Genomic DNA, 20,839 nt, shown 5'->3' on the forward strand with positions numbered 1-20,839 from the left:
GTCAAAAAAAAAAAAAAGTGCATAATATTTCATCATGGCTGTACCAATAATTAAACCTGTTGATGGACACTTAGGCTATTTCCAATTCTTCTTTATTATAAACAATACTGTAATGAACAAGCCAGGCATGCTGACTCATGCCTATAATCCTATCAGCTCAGGAGGCTGGAGGATCGCTTGAGCCCAAGAGTTTGAGGATGGAGTGAGCCATAATTGCACCACTGGCACTCCAGCCTTTGCAATAGAGCGAGACCCTGACTCTAAAAAAAAAAAAAAATATATATATATATACACACACACACACACACAATAAGGAACATATTTATGCAAAAACCATTTCAGGTAATTTTAAATTAAATTCCTTGGGACACCGGGGGCTCCTTGAACAACCAGCAAGCATACCATAAACAGTAATTCAAGATAAATTGTTTGGCAGACCTTTGTTTCAACGAGTTTTTGCAGGCCAGGCACGGTAGCGGTAACATGCCTGTAATCCTTTGGGAGGCCACTTTGGGAGGCCAAAGCAAGGGGATCACTTGAGGTCAGGAGTTCAAAACTAGCCTGGACAACATGGTGAAACCCAGTTTCTACTGAAAATACAAAAAATTATCCGGGCTTGGTGGCGGGCGCCTGTAATCCCAGCTACTTGGGAGGCTGAGGCAGGAGAATCGCCTGAACCGGGAGGCAGATGTTGCAGTGAGCCAAGATCACACCACTGCACTCCAACCTGGGTGACAGAGCAACATTCCATCTCAAAAAAAAAAAAAAAAAAAAGTTTTGCAGTACTCCTTTAAGACTTTTCTGGTATATAGATATGATTAATTTTCCAGAATTCTATATATGTTCAGCTTTGAAGATAAAAAGGGTTGCCTGCAGTAAAATATAATAATAATCAAATTCATAACTCTCATGTATTATGTACTTTTTTTCCTTCATGCTTTATGTATATTATCTCATTTAATTCATACCTCAGCTCTTAGAAGTAGGTATTGTCTTTTTTTTTTGAGACGAAGTCACGCTCTGTTGCCCAGCCTGGAGTGCAGTGGCGCAATCTTGGCTCACTGCAACCTCCACCTCCTGGTTTCAAGCAATTCTCCTGCCTCAGCCTCCTGAGTAGCTGGGACTACAGGCACATGCCACCATGCCAGGCTAATTTTTTTTGTATTTTTAGTAGAGATGGGATTTTACTGTGTTAGTCAGGATGGTCTCAATCTCCTGACCTCATGATCTGCCCACCTCGGCCTCCCAAAGTGCTGGGATTACAGGCGTGAGCCACGGTGCCTGGCCCAGGAGAATCACATTAACAGGCATGAGCCGCCGTGCCTGGCCAGTATTGTCTTTATCCTTATTTTACAGCTATAGAAACTGGAGCTTAGATAAGTAATTGGTGAAAGGCCACATAGTTATTTAGTGAGATAACCTGGTTTCAGCTCCAAATCCCATATTCTAACCATTATCCTATACTGCCACATCAGGAGTCCCTTTCCCAACCCCTCTAACAAATCAATTAAGGATATTGTCTTGAAAACAGAAGAGTCTAGCAGAGTGAAGTGGTGTGTGCCTGTAGTCCCAGCTACTTGGGAGGCTGAGGTGGGAGGATCACTTAAGCCTAGGAGTTACAATCCAGCCTGGACAACATAGCAAAACCCCATCTCTAAAAATAATAATAAGGCTGGGTGCAGTGGCTCACACCTACAATCCCAGCACTTTGGGAGGCTGAGGTGGGTGGATCACTTGAGCCCAGGAGTTCAAGACCAGCCAGGGCTACATGGTCAACCCCCATCTCTACTAAAAATACAAAAATTAGCCAGGCATGGTGGTGTGCACTTGTAATCCCAGCTACTTGAAAGGCTGAGGCAAGAGAATTGCTTGAACCTGGGAGGCAGAGGTTGCAGTGAGAGCCAAGATTGTGCCATTGCACTCCAGCCTAGGCAACAAGAGCAAAACTCCGTCTCAAAAAAAAAAAAAAAAAAAATGGCTGGACGCAGTGGCTCACGCCTGTAATCCCAGCACTTTGGGAGGCCCGGACGGGGCGGGGGTGGGTCTCTTGTGGTCAGGAGTTCGAGACTAGCCTGGCCAACATGGCAAAACCTTGGCTTTACTAAAAATATTTAAAAATTTGGGATGGGTGCAGTGGCTCACGCCTATAATCCCAACACTTTGGGAGGCCAAGGCGGGTGGATCATCTGAGGTCAGGAATTTGAGACCAGGCTGGCCAATATGTTGAAACCCCTTCTCTACTAAAAATTAAGGGCTGGGCACGGTGGCTCACGCCTGTAATCCCAGCACTTTGGGAGGTTGAGGCGGGCAGATCATGAGGTCAGGAGATCGAGACCATCCTGGCTAACATGGTGAAACCCCATCTCTACTAAAAAAAAATACAAAAAATTAACCAGGCATGGTGGCGGGCACCTGTAATCCCAGCTACTCAGGAGGCTGAGGCAGGAGAATTGCTTGAACCCGGGAGACAGAGGTTGCAGTGAGCTGAGATCGTGCCATTGCGTGCCGTTGCGTTCCAGCCTGGGCAACAAGACTGAAACTTTGTCTCAAAAAAAAAAAATACATTAAATAAATAAATAAATGAGTAACAAGATGATGACTCTGAAGGCCTGTCACAGAAACAGACTCATTCATTTTGACTTTGTGGTAGTTTTAGTTTGAAGTTAAGAGGAGATCGTTTTTATTTCATAACAAGAAATGGCTTCCGGGTGCTAAGTAGAAGGGGCAGGCATGTTTGGTAGTGGGCTCTCCAGCCCTAGAAGCATGCACGCAGAGGCTCTATAGGACTGTTTTGTTTTTTTTTTTTTGAGACGGAGTCTCGCTTTGTCGCCCAGGCTGGAGTGCAGAGGCCGGATCTCAGCTCACTGCAAGCTCCGCCTCCCGGGTTCCCGCCATTCTCCTGCCTCAGCCTCCCGAGTAGCTGGGACTACAGGCGCCCGCCACCTCGCCCGGCTAGTTTTTTGTATTTTTTAGTAGAGATAGGGTTTCACCGGGTTAGCCAGGATGGTCTCAATCTCCTGACCTCGTGATCCACCCGTCTCGGCCTCCCAAAGTGCTGGGATTACAGGCTTGAGCCACCGTGCCCGGCCTTTTTTTTTTTTTTTTTTTTTTTTTTTTTTTTTTTTAAAGACAAGAGTCTTGCTCTGTCACCCAGGCTGGAATGCAATGGCGTGATTACTTCAACCTCCACCTCTCGGGTTCAAGCAGTTCTCCTGCCTTAGCCTCCCAAGTAGCTGGGATTATTAGGCACCTGCCACCACACCCAGCTAACTTTTTTTTTTTTTTTTTTTTTTTTTGTATTTTTAGTAGAGACAGTGTTTTACCATGTTGGCCAGGCTGGCCTCGAACTCCTGACCTCCGGTGATCTACCTCTCTCGGCCTCCCAAAGTGCTGGGATTACAACTGTGAGCCACCGCACCAGCCTATAGGATGTAAAAGGAGGGATGCCTGGATTGGCTTGGGGAGTTGGAGAGAATGACCCCAAGGTTGCTTCCTGCATGGGACAGCTCCATGATACAGAGGCTTGGGACTATTTCTCATGTTCTTGTTTCATAGCTTTGCCATTTGATGTTATTGAATTTACTTTTCTAGAGACTCTGACCTGGTCACAGCCAGAGACACTTGGGAATCCTCCATCTCCCCGGCATGGTCATGTGATGGTGGCAGCAGGGACAAAGCTCTTCATCCATGGAGGCTTGGCAGGAGACAAATTCTATGATGATCTCCACTGCATTGATATAAGTAAGCAGGGCACGGGGGCTTGTCTGTTTAAAATTGTTATTTTAATTTTTTTTTTTTTTTAGACAAGGTTTCTCTCTGTCACTCAGGCTGGAGTGCAATGGCATGATCTCAGTAGCTTTGGCCTCCAGGGCTCAAGTGATCCTCCTACCTCATCCTCTCCAGTAGCTGGAGCTACAGGTGTGTGCCACCATGCTTGGCTAATATAAAATTTTATTTTGATAGAGATGGGGTCTCACCATGTTGCCCAGGCTGGTCTCAAACTTCTTCTCAAGTGATTTTTTAAAATGTGCTTTGAAAGAATATATAGCCTTGCTCGGCCAGGCGCAATGGCTCATGCCTGTAATCTTAGCACCTTGGGAGGCTGTGGCAGGCATATCACCTGAGGTCAGGAGTTTGAGACCAGCCTGGCCAACATGGTGAAACCCCGTGTCTACTAAAAATACAAAAATTAGCCTGTTGTCCCGGCACACGTGCCTGTAATCCCAGCTACGTTGATGCCTGAGTCAGGAGAATCGCTTGAACCCAGGAGGTGGAGGTTGTGGTGAGCCAAGATCACGCCACTGCACTCCAGCCTGGGCCACAGAGCAAGACTCCACCTCGAAAAAAAAAAAAAAAAAAGGCCAGGCACAGTGACTCACACCTGTAATCCCAGCACTTTGGGAGGCTGAGGTCGGGGGAATCACAAGGTAAGGAGTTTGAGACCAACCTAGCCAATATAGTGAAACCCCATCTCTACTAAAAATTTAAAAAATTAGCCAAGTGTGGTAGCACGCACCTCTAGTCCCAGCTACTCGGGAGCCTGAGGTGGGCCGAGACCATGCCACTGCACTCCAGCCTGGGTGACAGAGTGAGACTCCGTCTCAAAAAAAAAAAAAAAAAAAAGCCGAGCACAGTGGCTCATACCTGTAATCCCAGCACATTGGGTGGCCGAGGCAGGTGGATCATCTGAGGTCAGGAGTTCAAGACCAGCCTGGCCACCATGGTGAAATCCCATCTCTACTAAAAATATAAAAATTAGCTGGGCGTGGTGGCGGGTGTCTGTAATCCCAGCTACTCTGGAGGCTGAGGCAGGAGAATCGCTTAAGCCCAGGAGGCACAGGTTGCAGTGATCCGAGATCATGCCACTGCACTTCAACCTGAGCGACACAGCAAGACTCCATCTCAAAAAGAAAAAAAAGAAAAAAAAAAAATCAGCCAGGTGTGGTGACAGGCACTGTAGTCCTGGCTACTTGGGAGGCTGAGGCAGGATAATCGCCAGAACCCGGGAGGCAGAGGTTGCTGTGAGCTGAGATCACGCCCCTGCACTCCAGCCTAGGCGACAGAGTGAGACTCCGTCTCAAAAAAAAAGAAAAAGAAAAAAGAAGAAGGAAATATAGCCTTGCTCTTATGTGTAGGTGACTTGACTAGCTGGCAGAATCTTCATCAAATTCTGTTACCTCTGGACAGAATACTAATAATAAAAAATCATAGCACTAAATAATCTCCTGAGTGCTCACTATGGACCCAGCCATTTATCATCTCTTATCCTTCCAACAATGTTGTCCTTTCATTACAACCCATTATGCTTTGTGTTGGCCTATTGGATTTCTTTCAGGTGTTAGACATTAACCCATGAAGGACCTGGATAACATGGACGTAGATGACCAGAATTTTATGCTTGTTATGCTAAATGATTGAAAACAGTGGGAAGACAAAGGTTAAAGAGAACATGAGACATATTTTTAAGTATCTGAAGGGCTGATATACTGTGGGGACACCCTGGACTCATTCTGGGCAATTCCTTCAAGCCGTGAGGTTCATTATGGTAGGGAACTTGTCTATTTTGTTCTCCAGTACATTTCTAACACTTAGTGCAGTGTCTGGCAGATAGTGGGTGACAGGTACTTTCTTTTTTTTGAGATAGTATCTCACTTGGTTGCCCAGGCTGGAATGCACTGATGTGATCTTAGCTCACGGCAACCTCTGCCTCTCAGGTCAAGTGATTCTCCTGCCTCAGCCTTCCGATAGCCGGGACAACAGGCACATGCTACCACACCTAGATAATTTTTGTATTTTCTGTAGAGACGAGGTTTCACCATGTTGCCCAGGCTGGTCTCGAACTCCAGGACTCAAGGGATCCACCCACCTTGGCCTCCCAAAGTGCTGGGATTACGGGCGTGAGCTACTGCTCCTGGGCCATATCTGTTATTGAGTGGATGGATGAAGAAATGAACATGTTGTGCGTTGCTCCAGACTACAAGAGCTAGAACAATGGGCAGAAGGCATGGGAATTCCTGGGTAGTATATCGGGCTACCTTCCCAAGCGTTAAATTCTCTGGCTCCATGACAGCTGAGGCCAGGGGACACTGGCTTAGTATTCCTACATTGGCTAGAATTTTGGCCACACCGGGTAATTCTCCTGTCCTACTCTGAGATGCTGGGCCCCTGCCTTGCGTTGACAGGTGGCAACTATCTACACAAAACCATTCCTTGCAGGGAGTCAGATGGGGTTTTAATGCTTATTTTTAAAAAGAAAGCCTTTTTCTGTTGTTAGGAACTACTTGTTGACTGTTTTTCTGGCCTACCCAAGTAGTTCTCTAAATCTGAAATCCAGTGATAGCTTGCCTTATTTAAGTGCTTGTTTGGGCTGGGTGTGGTGACTCACCCCTGTAATCCCAAAGTTTGGGAGGCCGAGGTGGACAGATCACCTGAGGTCAGCAGTTCGAGACTAGCCTGGCCAACATGATAAAACCCCATCTCTACCAAAAATGCAAAAATTAGCCAGGTGTGGTGGTGTGTGCCGGTAATCCCAGCTACTCTAGAGGCTGAGGCAGGAGAATCGCTTGAACCCGGGAGGCAGAGGTTGCAGTGAGCTGAGATTGTGCCACTGAACTCCAGCCTGGGTAACAGAGCGAGACTCTGTCTCAAAAGAAAAAAAAAGGCCGGGCGCAGTGGCTCAAGCCTGTAATCCCAGCACTTTGGGAGGCTGAGATGGGCGGATCACGAGGTCAGGAGATAGAGACCATCCTGGCTAACACGTTGAAACCCTGTCTCTACTAAAAAAAATACAAAACATCCTGGCTAACATGGTGAAACCCCGTCTCTACTAAAAAATACAAAAAGCTAGCCGGGCGCGGTGGCGGGCGCCTGTAGTCCCGGATACTCGGGAGGCTGAGGCAGGAGAATGGCGTGAACCCGGGAGGCGGAGCTTGCAGTGAGCTGAGATCCGGCCACTGCACTCCAGCCTGGGAGACAAAGCGAGACTCCGTCTCAAAAAAAACCACAAAAAACAAAACAAAACAAAAAAAAACACAAAAAAAACCCACAAAAAACTAGCCAGGCGACGTGGCAGGCACCTTTAGTCCCAGCTACTCGGGAGGCTGAGGCAGGAGAATGGCGTAAACCCAGGAGGTGGAGCTTGCAGTGAGCTGAGATCCGGCCACTGCACTCCAGCCTGGGCGACTGAGCCAGACTCCGTCTCAAAAAAAAAAAAAAAAAAATGCTTGTTTGAAAAGATGCAAGTTTCCCTGCAAAAATAGGTTGGAAGTAGGTGCTGAGGCAGCATGTTACAGTGTAGAGACTTTGGAGACACAAGCTTTGGAGCCAGACCTGAGTGCAGTCTAGCTCTGCCACTTACAGGCTGTAGGGTCTCGGACAAGTCTCTCCCTGTCTATTCTTGTTTGCTCATTTGTAAGAAGAAAGGGGAGACCAGGCACCAGGCTGTGACTCCCACCTATAATCCCAGCACTTTGGGAGGCCGAAGTGGGTGGATCACGAGGTCAGGAGTTCAAGACCAGCCTGGTCAAGATGGTAACGCCATCTCTACTAAAAATACAAAAAATTAGCTGGGCATGGTAGTGGGTGCCTATAATCCTAGCTACTCGGGCGGCTGAGGCAGAGAATTGCTTGAACCAGGGAGGTGGAGGTTGCAGTGAGCCAAGATCGAGCCACTGCGCTCTAGCCTGGGCAACAGAGTGGGGGGAAAAAAAAAAAAAGAAGAAGAAAGGGGATAGGCAGAAGTAATAGCAATTTCACAGGGCTGTTATGAAAATTAAGTGAGCAGCCGGGCGCGGTGGCTCAAGCCTGTAATCCCAGCACTTTGGGAGGCCAAGACGGGCGGATCACGAGGTCAGGAGATCGAGACCATCCTGGCTAACACTGTGAAACCCCGTCTCTACTAAAAAAATACAAAAAATTAGCCGGACGTGGCGGCAGGCGCCTGTAGTCCCAGCTACTCGGGAGGCTGAGGCAGGATAATGGCGTAAACCCGGGAGGCGGAGTTTGCAGTGAGCTGAGAGCCGGCCACTGCACTCCAGCCTGGGCGACAGAGCGAGACTCCGTCTCAAAAAAAAAAAAAAAAAAGAAAATAAAAAAAGAAAATTAAGTGAGCAAAATTGGTTGTTTAGCCAGCACTTACAAAATTGCTAAGGAACTGTATTTTCTTTCTTTCTTTTTTTTTGAGACTGAGTTTCGCTCTTGTTGCTGAGGCTAGAATGCAATGACATGATCATGGCTCACTGCAACCTCCGCCTCCCGGGTTCAAGCGATTCTCCTGCCTCAGCCTCCGAGTAGCTGGGATTACAGGCATTTGCCAGCATGCCCGGCTAATTTTGTATTTTTGGTAAGAGACTGGATTTCTCTATGTTGGTCAGGCTGGTCTGGAACTCCCGACCTCAGGTGATCCGCCTGCCTGGCCTCCCAAAGTGCTGGGATTACAGGCGTAAGCCACTGCGCCCCGCCCAGGAACTGTATTTAAAACACACACACACACACACACACAGAAATTGACCTAATTCGAGGCAGTTAATAGTGAATAATTGCCGGGCACGGTGGCTCAAGCCTGTAATCCCAGCACTTTGGGAGGCCGAGACGGGCGGATCACGAGGTCAGGAGATCAAGACCATCCTGGCTAACACGGTGAAACCTCGTCTCTACTAAAAAAATACAAAAAACTAGCCAGGCGAGGTGGCGGGCATCTCTAGTCCCAGCTACTCGGGAGGCTGGGGCAGGAGAATGGCGTAAACCCGGGAGGAGGAGCTTGCAGCGAGCTGAGATCCGGCCACTGCACTCCAGCCTGGGCCACAGAGCGAGACTCCGTCTCAAAAAAAAAAAGAAAAAAAAATAGTGAATAGCTGAAGGCGACTGTTATTATAGAGGTTGTATCACATTTCTGTGTGATCCAAAGACCGCCTGCATCTGAATCGCCTGAGATTCTGAGAATCACTGAGCTCCTCCCTCCCTTCCTCCCTGGACTACCCAATCATGTCAGAGTTCCCCAGATAATTCTTATGTGCACTAAACCTCTCTGAGCTCTTGGTGAATCAATTACTTTCAGTGATTGGTTTGCAAACTGCAGTAGATGGGTAAGTTTGAAAGCACATCTTAGCCCATGTTGTGCCAAAGCTCTTTCTCTTGGCAGGTAACATGAAATGGCAGAAGCTAAGTCCCACTGGGGCAGCTCCAGCAGGCTGTGCTGCCCACTCAGCTGTGGCTGTGGGAAATCACCTGTACATCTTTGGTGGAATGACTCCTGCAGGAGCGCTGGACACAATGTACCAGTATCACACAGGTGAGCAGGTGTCCATGGGGATCTTTAAGCAAATCTAAACATCCTTTGAAAAGTGATGCAGTGGCTGGGCACAGTGGCTCACGCCTGTAATCCCAGCACTTTGGGAGGCCAAGGCAGGCAGATCATGAGGTCAGGAGATCGAGACCATCCTGACCAACATGGTGAAACCCCGTCTCTACTAAAATAGAAAAAATTAGCCAGGCATGGTGGCACACGCCTGTAGTCCCAGCTACTTGGGAGGCTGAGGCAGGGGAATTGCTTGAACCCGGGAGGCGGAGGTTGTAGTGAGCTGAGATCAAACCACTACACTCCAGCCTGGGCAATAGAGCGAGACTCAGTCTCAAAAAAAAAAAAAAAAAAAAGAGAAAAAAAAAGTGATGCAGTGCTTCGGTTTTCCAGTTTGGTTCTATATCTAAATCCAAAAAAATAAAAACTCTGTAGGGGGTGACATCATTAAAGCAACAATGCTGCTATGAGGGTTTCTTTTTTTCCTTTCACTTCCTGTTTGTGAGGACTCAGCTGCTACAGTAAATCACTGAGCATTTCTAGAAAATTCTTTACTTTTTATTCACATTTCGGCTTTCACTATCTGGAAATTTCTTAACATGAAGCCTTTTCCCTCCCCAACATAGAAAGGCAGCATTGGACCTTGCTTAAATTTGATTCTTTTCTACCCCCTGGACGATTGGACCATTCCATGTGTATCATTCCATGGCCAGTGACGTGTGCTTCTGAGAAAGAAGATTCCAACTCTCTCACTCTGAACCATGAAGCTGAGAAAAGGGATTCAGCTGACAAAGTCATGAGCCACAGTGGCAGCTCACATGAGGAAGGCCAGACTGATACACTGCTCTGTTTGGTGTTCGGTGGGATGAATACAGAGGGGGAAATCTATGATGATTGTATTGTGACTATAGTTGACTAATAAAACCCACATTTTTATTACCTGTCAGTTACTTTCAGAATAGTTAAGTAAAACCTGAGCTATTTTATACCTCCAAAATATCTTCTGCAATATATATCTGTTTTTCTCCTACTTTGGTAGGTGAATAAACTAATACAAATAATTCTTATTTGCCCTAAACCTTGCTATATTGCCTCTCAGAGCTCTTGGGAATGACTTTCAGTGACTGGTTTACAAAACTGTAGTAGATAGATAAGTTTTGCCCAATGCAAAAACCTCCACTATATTAACGTGAAAGGCTTTGGGCCAGGCTTGGTGGCTCACGCCTGCAATCCCAGCATTTTGGGAGGCCGAGGCAGTGGATCACCTGAGGTCAGGAGTTCAAGACCAGCCTGACCAACATGGAGAAACTCCACCTCTACTAAAAACACAAAATTAGCCGGGCGTGGTGGCACATGCCTGTAATCCCAGCTACTTGGGAGGCTGAGGCAGGAGAATCACTTGAACCCGGGAGGCGGAGGTTGCAGTGAGCTGAGATCACGCCATTGCACTCCAGCCTGGGTGACAAGAATGAAACTGTCTGGGCCGGGCGCGGTGGCTCAAGCCTGTAATCCCAGCACTTTGGGAGGCCGAGACGGGCGGATCACAAGGTCAGGAGATCGAGACCATCCTGGCTAACACGGTGAAACCCCGTCTCTACTAAAAAAATACAAAAAACTAGCCGGGCAAGGTGGCGGGCGCCTGTAGTCCCAGCTACTCGGGAGGCTGAGGCAGGAGAATGGCGTGAACCCGGGAGGCGGAGCTTGCAGTGAGCTGAGATCCGGCCACTGCACTCCAGTCTGGGCGACACAGGGAGACTCTGTCTCAACAACAACAACAACAACAAAAAAAAAGAATGAAACTGTCTGAAAAAAATACATATATATATATATAAAAGCATCATTTTTAAATATATGTATACATATATATAAAAGCAGCTATAAAAGCATCAATAATATATATAAAACATTTTATATACTATACATATTTTTTATATATATGTATACATATATATAAAAAAAAGGCTTTACCAGCAATACAAACCTAGGTAGGTATGATTAGTGTATTAAATGCTAATCACAAGGTTGCAATAGGGTTAGGGTTAAAAAAAGTTACAGAATTGTAATAGGTAAACAACAAACTATAGACATCAGAGTAGACATTAGTTGAAGTCTATCTTTTTAACATTCAGGAACAGCTCCTCAGAAAGAGATACAGACTAGGTGATCCACAGTAGTGACAGCCTTTGAGGAAAGGGAAGACTAGCCCTAGTTGCTACCGTTTAACCCTATGGCCCCAGGGTACACAGCACTGCAGGTCATCTTTAATGGCTGTATTGGGCTTGGCCTGAGACCAGTCTTCTGCTCAGGGACTGCCCAAATACTTTTGGGGCAGTGCAGCAGAGGTCTAGATCTGATTAAGAGGTTGGTGTTGGGAACCAGTTCCACTAGCCCTAGACAATTAACCTTTCAGCCAGTTGCCCATCTATAAAATACCTATCCTTGGGCAATATTGCAATTTTCTTTTGTTTTTTTTTTGAGATGGAGTCTCACTCTTGTCGCCAGGCTGGAGTGCAGTGGTGTGATCTTGGCTCACTGCAACCTCTGCCTCCCGAGTTCAAGTGATTCTCCTGCCTCAGCCTTCCGCTTGCACCACCACGCCCTGCTAATTTTTGTATTTTCAGTAGAGATGGGGTTTCACCATGTTGGCAAGGATGGTCTCTCTCTCTTGACCTCGTGATCCACCCGCCTCGGCCTCCTAAAGTGCTAGGATTACAATATTGGATTTTATGTTAGCACCAGCCTGCCCTTTATTGATAATACTATTTACCTGGACTCTTTTCTTCAGGAGGGCAATCTAAGTAATAAGCCAGTTTTGACACAAACCACTGCCTTTAACCCATTCATAGTGAGGGGATGTAGTGGAGTTTCAATGTCACCATCCTAGCTCCCACCCCAGTACCACTAATGAGAAATGTCAAGGATGGAGATTCTGACAGCTAGGGGTTCACAATATACCTTTACATCCTGAAGTTACAGATTAAGTCCAAGTGTATCAAGTTAGTAATGCCAGTGATCACTCATTCCCCATCATTTCTCAGAGAATCCAAGCAGCTATAAAAGCATCATTAATAATAATTTTAAAAAACCACCAGAAACGCAGTTTTAGAAAGGGGAAATAGGAAACCAAGTATGGTCAAGAAAACCCCACTCTTGGGCACTGTGAAATGCCCCTTGCCTAAGTAAAGATGTGGATTAACTTCTCTCCCCTTTCGTTAGATTAATGCAAAAGCCGAGCATGGTGCTAACAAGCCTGTAGTCTTGATTAGCTGGAGACTGAGGTGGAAGAATCACTTGGGTTTTTTTACCCAGGAGGGTGAAAAAAAAAAAAAAAAAAAGCAAATTCTCTGGAAGCATTAAATAGAAGTGTTTCCTTATCCCAACATACCAAACACTCCCTCCCCTCACCCCACACACAAGAATCTAGCCTTAAATTTCCTAAAATAAATAATTGATCTAATTAGAAGCTTTGCACAAACATTAGACCAGTGTAAATAACAAACATTTATTGGTGTCACTTATGGTAGAAAAAACTTCCTACACCAGATGCACATGACCCAATTGTTAAATAGAACATTTTGAAGGTGAACACACACCCTAACCCAGGTTTTTTATCCACTTTTTAAGATGGCCAATTCTTCTTCTCCCCCCCCACCCAAAGACATGTGAGCAACTGCTAATGAAAAGCAGTAAACAGCCGCTTGGGCTATATCATTTTCAACTCCACTCTGAGGTGAAGATTCCAATTACATTCGAGACTTAAGTTCTCTCAATTTTTTCCTAACAAAGTTCCTGAGTCCAGTATTTACAATATTACAGCACTAGTAGATCAGTATCTACAACTCATCTTTTTCTGCTGTATCCTCTTCACCAGTTGGGGGCGGGCCTGCACTTCCATAGAGTTTGCTGATAATTGGCTGAACAATTTCTTCCAGTTCCTTCTTCTTAGCTTTGAAGTCTTCAATGTCAGCATCTTGGTGGCTTTCCAGCCATTCAATCTTTTCTTCTACAGCTTTTTCCATGGTCTCCTTATCTTCAGAGGAAAGTTTACCTCCCAGCTTTTCTTTATCTCCAATCTGATTCTTTAGAGAATAGGCATAGCTTTCCAACTCATTTCTAGTATCAATGCGCTCCTTGAGCTTTTTGTCTTCCTCAGCAAACTTCTCAGCATCATTAACCATCCTTTCGATTTCTTCAGGTGTCAGGCGATTCTGGTCATTGGTAATTGTGATCTTATTTTTGTTCCCTGTACCCTTGTCTTCAGCTGTCACTCGAAGAATACCATTCACATCTATCTCAAAGGTGACTTCAATCTGTGGGACCCCACGAGGAGCAGGAGGAATTCCAGTCAGATCAAATGTACCCAGAAGATGATTGTCTTTTGTCAGGGGTCGTTCACCTAGAAGTTACATATAGAAAAACTCATTAGTTGTTACTGACAAGCATTAGCACATCTAGACACTTTTGGTTTTATCGAGCTAAAAGTAATTTCATACTGGTCTACAGGGAGCAGCAACTAGTACTAACAATGAGTTAGGTTACTAACTCAACTGAATTTTATCTATTTTAAAGTACTATGAACTCCTTTTTCTTGTACTCTAGGAGTTACTATTAAGAATGCTAAACATAGGCTGGGCACAGTGGCTCACACCTGTAATAATCCCAGCACTTCGGGAAGCTGAGGTCAGTGGATCACCTGAGGTTAGGAGTTCAAGACCAGCCTGGCCAACATGGCAAAACCCTGCCTCTACTAACAATACAAAAATTAGCCTGGCATGGTGGTGGGCACCTGTAATCCCAGCTACTCGGGAGGTAGAGGTTGCAGGTCATGCCACTACACCCCAGCCTAGGCGACAGAGTGACACTCCATCTCAAAAAAAAAAAAAAAAAAGCGAAATATCTAGATATAAAACATTATTCAAATTAAGACCCCCATCTGAAAACAGCAGTTACTTAGTTCCCTTGCCATTTCAATAGATCATCTTAAGTCATGTTCTTTTAAAACATGCCGTGATAGATAGACCTGGCGCGGTGGCTCACGCCTGTAATCCCAGTACTTTGGGAGGCAGAGGCAGGCAGATGACCTGAGGTCAGGAGTTGGAGACCAGCCTGGGCAACCTGGCGAAACCCCATCTCTACTAAAACTACAGAAATTAGCCAGGCATGGTGGTCCATGCCTGTAATCCCAGCTACTCTGGAGGCTGAGGCAGGAGAATCACTTGAACCCGGGAGACGGAGGTTGCAGTGAGCGGAGATCATGCCACTGCAGTCCAGCCAGGGCAACAGAGCAAAACTTCATCTCAAAAAAAAAAAAAAAAAAGCCATATTAGCAAACTTAAGTAATTACCTTCATAGACCTTGATTGTAACAGTTGGTTGGTTATCAGAAGCTGTAGAAAAGATCTGAGACTTCTTGGTAGGCACCACTGTGTTCCTTGGAATCAGTTTGGTCATGACACCTCCCACAGTTTCAATACCAAGTGTAAGGGGACACACATCAAGCAGTACCAGGTCACCTGTAAGGATAAGTTATTTAACTTCTAATTCAAGTTCTCCCTATGAGCTATGTAAAGTTTGTGTCTCTAGCATTTGGTTAGGTTCTAACACACATCTTAAAGGCAGTGAATTAAACAGTTGCTAATGATCTTGAGACTACCCCAGTCTTGTCTTCACTGACACCCTTTACTACATGTGTGACCTTGTTGCTCATATTCTGGTATTTTCTAAAGCAATAGCTAATGAGTCTTCCATCAAGCTATGGAATCACTATGAAAGGTGCCGCGATCGTGACCTACCTGTATCTTGATCACCAGAGAGCACACCAGCCTGGACAGCAGCACCATATGCTACAGCTTCATCTGGGTTTATGCCACGGGATGGTTCCTTGCCATTGAAGAACTCTTTAACCAGTTGCTGAATCTTTGGAATTCGAGTCGAGCCACCAACAAGAACAATTTCATCAATATCAGACTTCTTCAAATCAGAATCTTCCAGCACTTTCTGGACGGGCTTCATAGTAGACCGGAACAGATCCTAGAAAAAAAAGACCTGGTTACCGTGATGTCTGTTATCTAAGTATCTAGATGCAATGTCCTGAATTCAGAGTCTAAAGAGATCTCATTAGCAAAGCAGAAAACAAGGGACATACCATGTTGAGCTCTTCAAATTTGGCCCGAGTCAGGGTCTCAGAAAAGTCTTCTCCTTCATAGAAGGACTCAATTTCAATTCTTGCTTGATGTTGAGAAGACAGGGCCCGTTTGGCCTTTTCCACCTCACGCCGAAGTTTCTGCACAGCTCTGTTGTCTTTCCTGACGTCTTTGCCAGTCTTCTTTTTGTACAGCTTGATGAAGTGTTCCATGACACGCTGGTCAAAGTCTTCTCCACCCAGATGAGTATCTCCATTAGTGGCCACGACTTCGAAGACACCATTGTCAATGGTGAGAAGAGACACATCAAAGGTTCCGCCACCCAGGTCAAACACCAGGATGTTCTTCTCCCCCTCCCTTTTATCCAGGCCATAAGCAATAGCAGCTGCCGTACTATTAGGAGATTAAAAAAGGGAAAAGTTTTGTCAGTACTTCACATTTCCACTATTTGGCAAATATGCCGTATCCCTGAATTTCATACTTACGGCTCGTTGATGATCCTCATAACATTTAGGCCAGCAATAGTTCCAGCGTCTTTGGTTGCTTGGCGTTGGGCATCATTGAAATAGGCCGGTACAGTAACAACTGCATGGGTAACCTAAAAGGATAAAAGATAATTAAATGTATTGTCACACAGTTTAACACTTATTCAAATTACAGTCTGGCCAGGCAGTGGCTTGTGCCTGTAATCCCAGCACTTTGGGAGCCTGAGGCAGGAGGATTCACCAGAGGTCAGGATTTCAAGACCAGCCTGGGCAATGTGAAGAAACCCTGTCTCTACTGAAATTTAAAAAAAAAAAAAAAAAAAAAATTAGCCAGGTGTGGTGGTGTGCCTGTAGTCCCAGTTACTTGGGAGGCTGAAGCAGGAGAGCTGCTTGAACCCGAGAGGCAGAGGTTGCAGTGAGCTGAGATCATGCCACTGCAGTCCAGTCTGGGCAACAGAGCAAGACTCCCTCTCAAAAAAAAAAAAAAAAAAAAAAAAATTATAGTCAAACCATCACTTTAGTTTTTAAGCCAATTTATTGATGAGTATAACATATAAAATTTTATGCTCCTGGAATTGTAAGCATTAAATAATACATGAAAAGTCTATTTTGTTTGGCTTATAGTAAAGGACTCAATAATGACCTGACAAGCATGAATACCATTCTGATTAAAATTTTTGAAACCATGAAGGCTTCTATACATAACAGCCAACCAAGAATACTAATGATCAAAAAATACTTAACATTGTTCTAGAAATATTTACCTTCTTTCCCAAATAAGCCTCGGCGGTTTCTTTCATTTTAGTGAGAACCATGGCAGAAATTTCTTCAGGAGCAAACGTCTTTGTTTGCCCACCTCCAATATCAACTTGAATGTATGGTTTAGTTTTCTTTTCAACCACCTATTTTAAAAAATTGTTTTCAGACACAGATGCAATGACATCTCAAAGTTTAAAAGACCCACTACCATCCCCACAATTTGGTTTATTTTGGTCCCTTGGGGCTGCAAATTGACTAGAAATACTTCAGGGAGTATAGGTGTCTCATAAAGTTCAGTTTTAATCGGTCTTTTATTCCTAAACTATTGTAGACCGACTACGACATCAACTATACTGTCTTAAGTTTTGTAACATACTAGGATTATTACAGTTTTTACACACATCCTGTCTATAGCCTTCAACTGATGTCTCAACACTTCCAGAGACTTATAATTCTAAATACTCCCACCACCCACCCGTCCTCTAACCGCACAAGAAAAACCCGGTCGAACCTTGAACGGCAAGAACTTGATGTCCTGCTGCACAGATGGGTCGTTCCACGTGCGGCCGATGAGCCGCTTGGCGTCAAAGACCGTGTTCTCGGGGTTGGAGGTGAGCTGGTTCTTGGCGGCATCGCCGATCAGACGTTCCCCTTCAGGAGTGAAGGCCACATAGGACGGCGTGATGCGGTTGCCCTGATCGTTGGCGATGATCTCCACGCGGCCGTTCTTGAACACGCCGACGCTGGCAGAAAAACCCGACAGAGGGACATCAGCACCGCACTTCTCACGCCAGGCCAGGCGGCTACGCCCGTCCCCCCGCATCAGCAAACCCCACTTACCAGGAGTAGGTGGTCCCCAGGTCGATGCCGACCACCGTGCCCACGTCCTCCTTCTTGTCCTCCTCCTCGGCCCGCGCCGCGCTGAGCAGCAGCAGCATCGCGGCCACCAGGGAGAGCTTCATCTTGCCAACCAGTCCGGCAGCAGCAGGCAGGGCGTCGCAGGCAGTCCAGCCACAGGCCGCAGGACGGGAGCGCAGCGCGGTTTCCGACTTGCAGGCGGCAGGGGCCGGGGGTCACAAGGCGCCACGAACCAGGAGAAGGGCAGGTCTGGAAATGCAGGCCGCGGCGCTTACCTCTCACACTCGCGAAACACCCCAATCGGTCGGTCTGTCTGTGCTGTGTCGGCCGGTGTTGACCTCGCGGTCGCCTACTCGGCTTATATACCCTCCCCCAGCCCCGTCGTGGAGGCCGCCGATTGGTGAAGGCCCTGCTCGTTGGAGGCCGCTGATTGGCCCAGGCCACCAAGCTGGCCGCCGCCGATTCGAAGCGGCCTCCTCCGCAACAAACGTCACTGCTCCGCCCCCCCGGCTGATTCATTGGCTGCTATTCGTTTCTAACGTCCACCAATGGTAGATAACATCCGCCCCATCCACTGGTCCCATTGGTTTAGCAGCTGTCTCTCTCTCCTGCGACTTCTCACCTCGAGGCATTTCCTCTGGTAACCGCACAGGTCCCGCCTTCACTCCGGGCCCTAGGGGGTCGGAGTAGGTCCAGCACAACTGATCTCCCGGGGCTGTGGCATCTGAATCTTTTCCTTCTCTACTGCTTGTTCTCCCCATCTCCATCCCTCATCCCGAAGCGGGAAGCAACTTTCTCTTCCCAGCTTCCATCCAGTCTCTGAGTAGACCGGTCGCAGCTTAGATACTGGGATCGCCTCAGAACACATTTCTTTGCCCTTCACGGCCACTACCGGTATTGGGATATGCGAGTCTCAGGGCCATTCGTTGCTCACAGGTCGAGCTGGTCTGGACTCCGTTCGACCACGAATCATGGCTCCTTCCTGCCAGTTACGTCCCCTCTGCACCCTTGCCCAGCCATTTTACCAGGCCTCTCCACATTGCCCTGCCCCACGGTAAGTCACAGGACAAGCCCGGCCAAAGGAATTGCCTTCAGCTCTGAGTCCGCTCCCTACTGTGCCCGCTCCAGTGCCAGCCCTCCCACCTTGAATGTCTAATTTTTCTAACTTACCACCCTTTACTTTCCCATCCGCTGCCCATCGTTTCCCTCTGGGGCTGAGGTTATCATTTACAAGACTTTCCCCATCCCTTATTGTTGATACTTTTCTACCTTAATTCCAGGAAAAGGTCTGATGTGCACACAGACAACACATTTGATAGGCGAAAATCGTCTTGATAATGCCTCATATAACATCCTGTTGCAAAAAATTACAGAGACCGCTATTTGCTGAAAGCCTACGGTGGGCTAAGCATTGTTCAGTGTGCTTTTCATGTGTCATTTAGTCTTGACAGTTAAGTACTCGGTAGGCATTTCCCATTTTCCAGATGAGGACATTGAGACTGAAAAAGATTAAATAACTAAACAAGTCACAGAGCTGGTGAGTGATGGAGTTAGGACTGATAACCAGGTGGACTTCATTCTATTGCTAATACTTTTATTTTTATTTTTTTCAAGACGGAGTATCACTCTGTTGCCCCCAGGCTGAAGTGCAGTGGTGAAAAATCAGCTCACTGCAACCTCCGCTTCCGAGGTTCAAGCGATTCTCCTGCCTCAGCCTCCTGAGTAGCTGGGATTACAGGCACGCGCCACCATGCCTGGCTAATTTTTGTATGTATTTTATTTTTTTGTGGAGATGGGGTTTCACCATATTAGCCAGGCTGGTTTCGAACTCCCAACCTCAAGCGATCTGCCCGCCTTGGCCTCCCAAAGGGCTGGGATTACAGGCGTGAGCCGCTGTGCCTCGCCTCTTAACTTTAAAACGAAAAATTCATTTGTGGCGGGACGCGGCGGCTCACGCCTGTACTTCTAGCACTTTGGGAGGCCGAGGCGGGCGGATCACGGGGTCAGGAGATCAAGACCATCCTGGCTAACACGGTGAAAACCCATCTCTATAAAAATACAAAAATTAGCTGGCCATGGTGGCACGCGCCTGTAATCCCAGCTACTCTGGAGGCTGAGGCAGGAGAATCGCTTGAACCCGGGAGGCGGAGGTTGCAGTGAGCCAAGGTCGCGCCACTACACTCCAGCGTGGGCAACAGAGCTAGACTCCATCTCAAAAAGAAAAAAATAAATTCATTTGTTTGACAAATGTTTTTGGAGGACCAACTATGGAAAGGGCAAAGCTCTGATACCAAATATTTGAAATTTGTGGGTATACTGTGTCCAGATACCACTAAAACATCCTAAACACACTTTATTAAGATGTTGAGCCTGTGACTCAGTACTCAAGAATTTTCTTTTTCCTTAATGCTCTTTGAAGGTTAGACTGGTGACTCAGAGTTGACTCTGTTCACTACAGAGGTTGCATCATGCATCTCTTTCAGCAGGGCTTGTAATCCTGCGGCAACATTGACCCTTCTTTGGCTTGCATCAGTCCAGCATTAAGATAGAAATCATCATTTGACCACATTACAGCTTCTTGGATTTCAATCAAACTTTTTTTTATATCGCAGTCCATTTCCATTAAAAAAAAAAAAAAAAAAACCAAACTCTCAATTTCAGCCTCACCCTTGATTAACAGAGTAACCTTTTGTAACTCTCCTTTTTGTAAGATTTAGAAAAATGATACATGGCTAACTTCCAAAGGTAATTGAGTATATTGTGGTTTTATCTTTTTAAAACCAAACATTTTACATACATTTTCTAGTATATTCCAAAGCACAGTCACTTATGAATAGGAAAGTACACAGTCGAAACTAGCTTGCTGAACATTAAATGCCAAAAAATAGTATCCATGTCAAGTTATCAATACTTAACTGTTAGACACTGTGCTAAAGACCCACGTGCATTATCTCTTTTAATCTTTAAGAAGGCGGCCAGTCGCGGTGGCTCACGCCTGTAATCCCAGAACTTTGGGAGGTCGAGGCGGACGGATCACGAGGTCAGGAGATCGAGGCCATCCCGGTGCTAGCACGGTGAAACCCCGTCTCTACTAAAAATACAAAAAAATTAGCCGGGCGTGGTGGCGGGCGCCTGTAGTCCCAGCTACTTGGGAGGCTGAGGCAGGAGAATGGCGTGAACCTGGGAGGTGGAGCTTGCAGTGAGCCAAGATCGCACCACTGCACTCCAGCCTGGGCGACAGAGCGAGACTCTGTCTCAAAAAAAAAAAAAAAAAAAAAAAAAAAATTCTTTAAGAAAGCA

General features: G+C 46.2%; 2 protein-coding genes and 1 long non-coding RNA gene across 10 annotated transcripts in view; 2 read left to right on the plus strand and 1 right to left on the minus strand.

Moving 5' to 3' along the window:
* LOC105464088 (Rab9 effector protein with kelch motifs) overlaps positions 1 to 15,148 on the plus strand; it is a 35,765-nt gene extending 20,617 nt beyond the window's left edge. For 6 of the 8 annotated variants that reach the window (XM_071078332.1, XM_071078333.1, XM_071078337.1 and 3 more), the window contains 3 exons: positions 3,592 to 3,741; positions 9,140 to 9,289; positions 9,922 to 10,231. In XM_071078332.1, the coding sequence (XP_070934433.1) occupies positions 3,592 to 3,741; positions 9,140 to 9,289; positions 9,922 to 10,214 (593 nt within the window). In that variant the 3' untranslated portion in view covers positions 10,215 to 10,231. Of the gene's footprint in view, positions 1 to 3,591; positions 3,742 to 9,139; positions 9,290 to 9,921; positions 10,232 to 15,020 lie in introns of those variants that run through there. The other 2 variants (XM_071078334.1, XM_071078338.1) reach the window with 2 other exon arrangements.
* On the minus strand, positions 12,777 to 17,874 carry LOC105463920 (heat shock protein family A (Hsp70) member 5). The gene is made up of 8 exons (XM_011711347.3): positions 17,522 to 17,874; positions 17,193 to 17,424; positions 16,687 to 16,824; positions 15,923 to 16,035; positions 15,440 to 15,830; positions 15,087 to 15,324; positions 14,640 to 14,807; positions 12,777 to 13,691 (listed from the first exon to the last, which is right to left on the minus strand). The coding sequence occupies exons 1-8, from the start codon at positions 17,641 to 17,643 to the stop codon at positions 13,129 to 13,131; spliced, it is 1,965 nt and encodes a 654-aa protein (XP_011709649.1). The 5' UTR covers positions 17,644 to 17,874; the 3' UTR covers positions 12,777 to 13,128.
* A 134-nt stretch (positions 17,875 to 18,008) lies between these two features.
* Positions 18,009 to 18,963, plus strand: LOC105463921 (uncharacterized). The gene is made up of 3 exons (XR_976591.2): positions 18,009 to 18,179; positions 18,476 to 18,593; positions 18,820 to 18,963. It is a non-coding gene; the product is annotated as an uncharacterized lncRNA (long non-coding RNA).
* The last annotated feature ends 1,876 nt before the right edge of the window (positions 18,964 to 20,839 follow it).

The sequence above is a fragment of the Macaca nemestrina genome, chromosome 14, assembly GCF_043159975.1.
Source record: "Macaca nemestrina isolate mMacNem1 chromosome 14, mMacNem.hap1, whole genome shotgun sequence".
Classification (NCBI taxonomy): domain Eukaryota; kingdom Metazoa; phylum Chordata; class Mammalia; order Primates; family Cercopithecidae; genus Macaca; species Macaca nemestrina.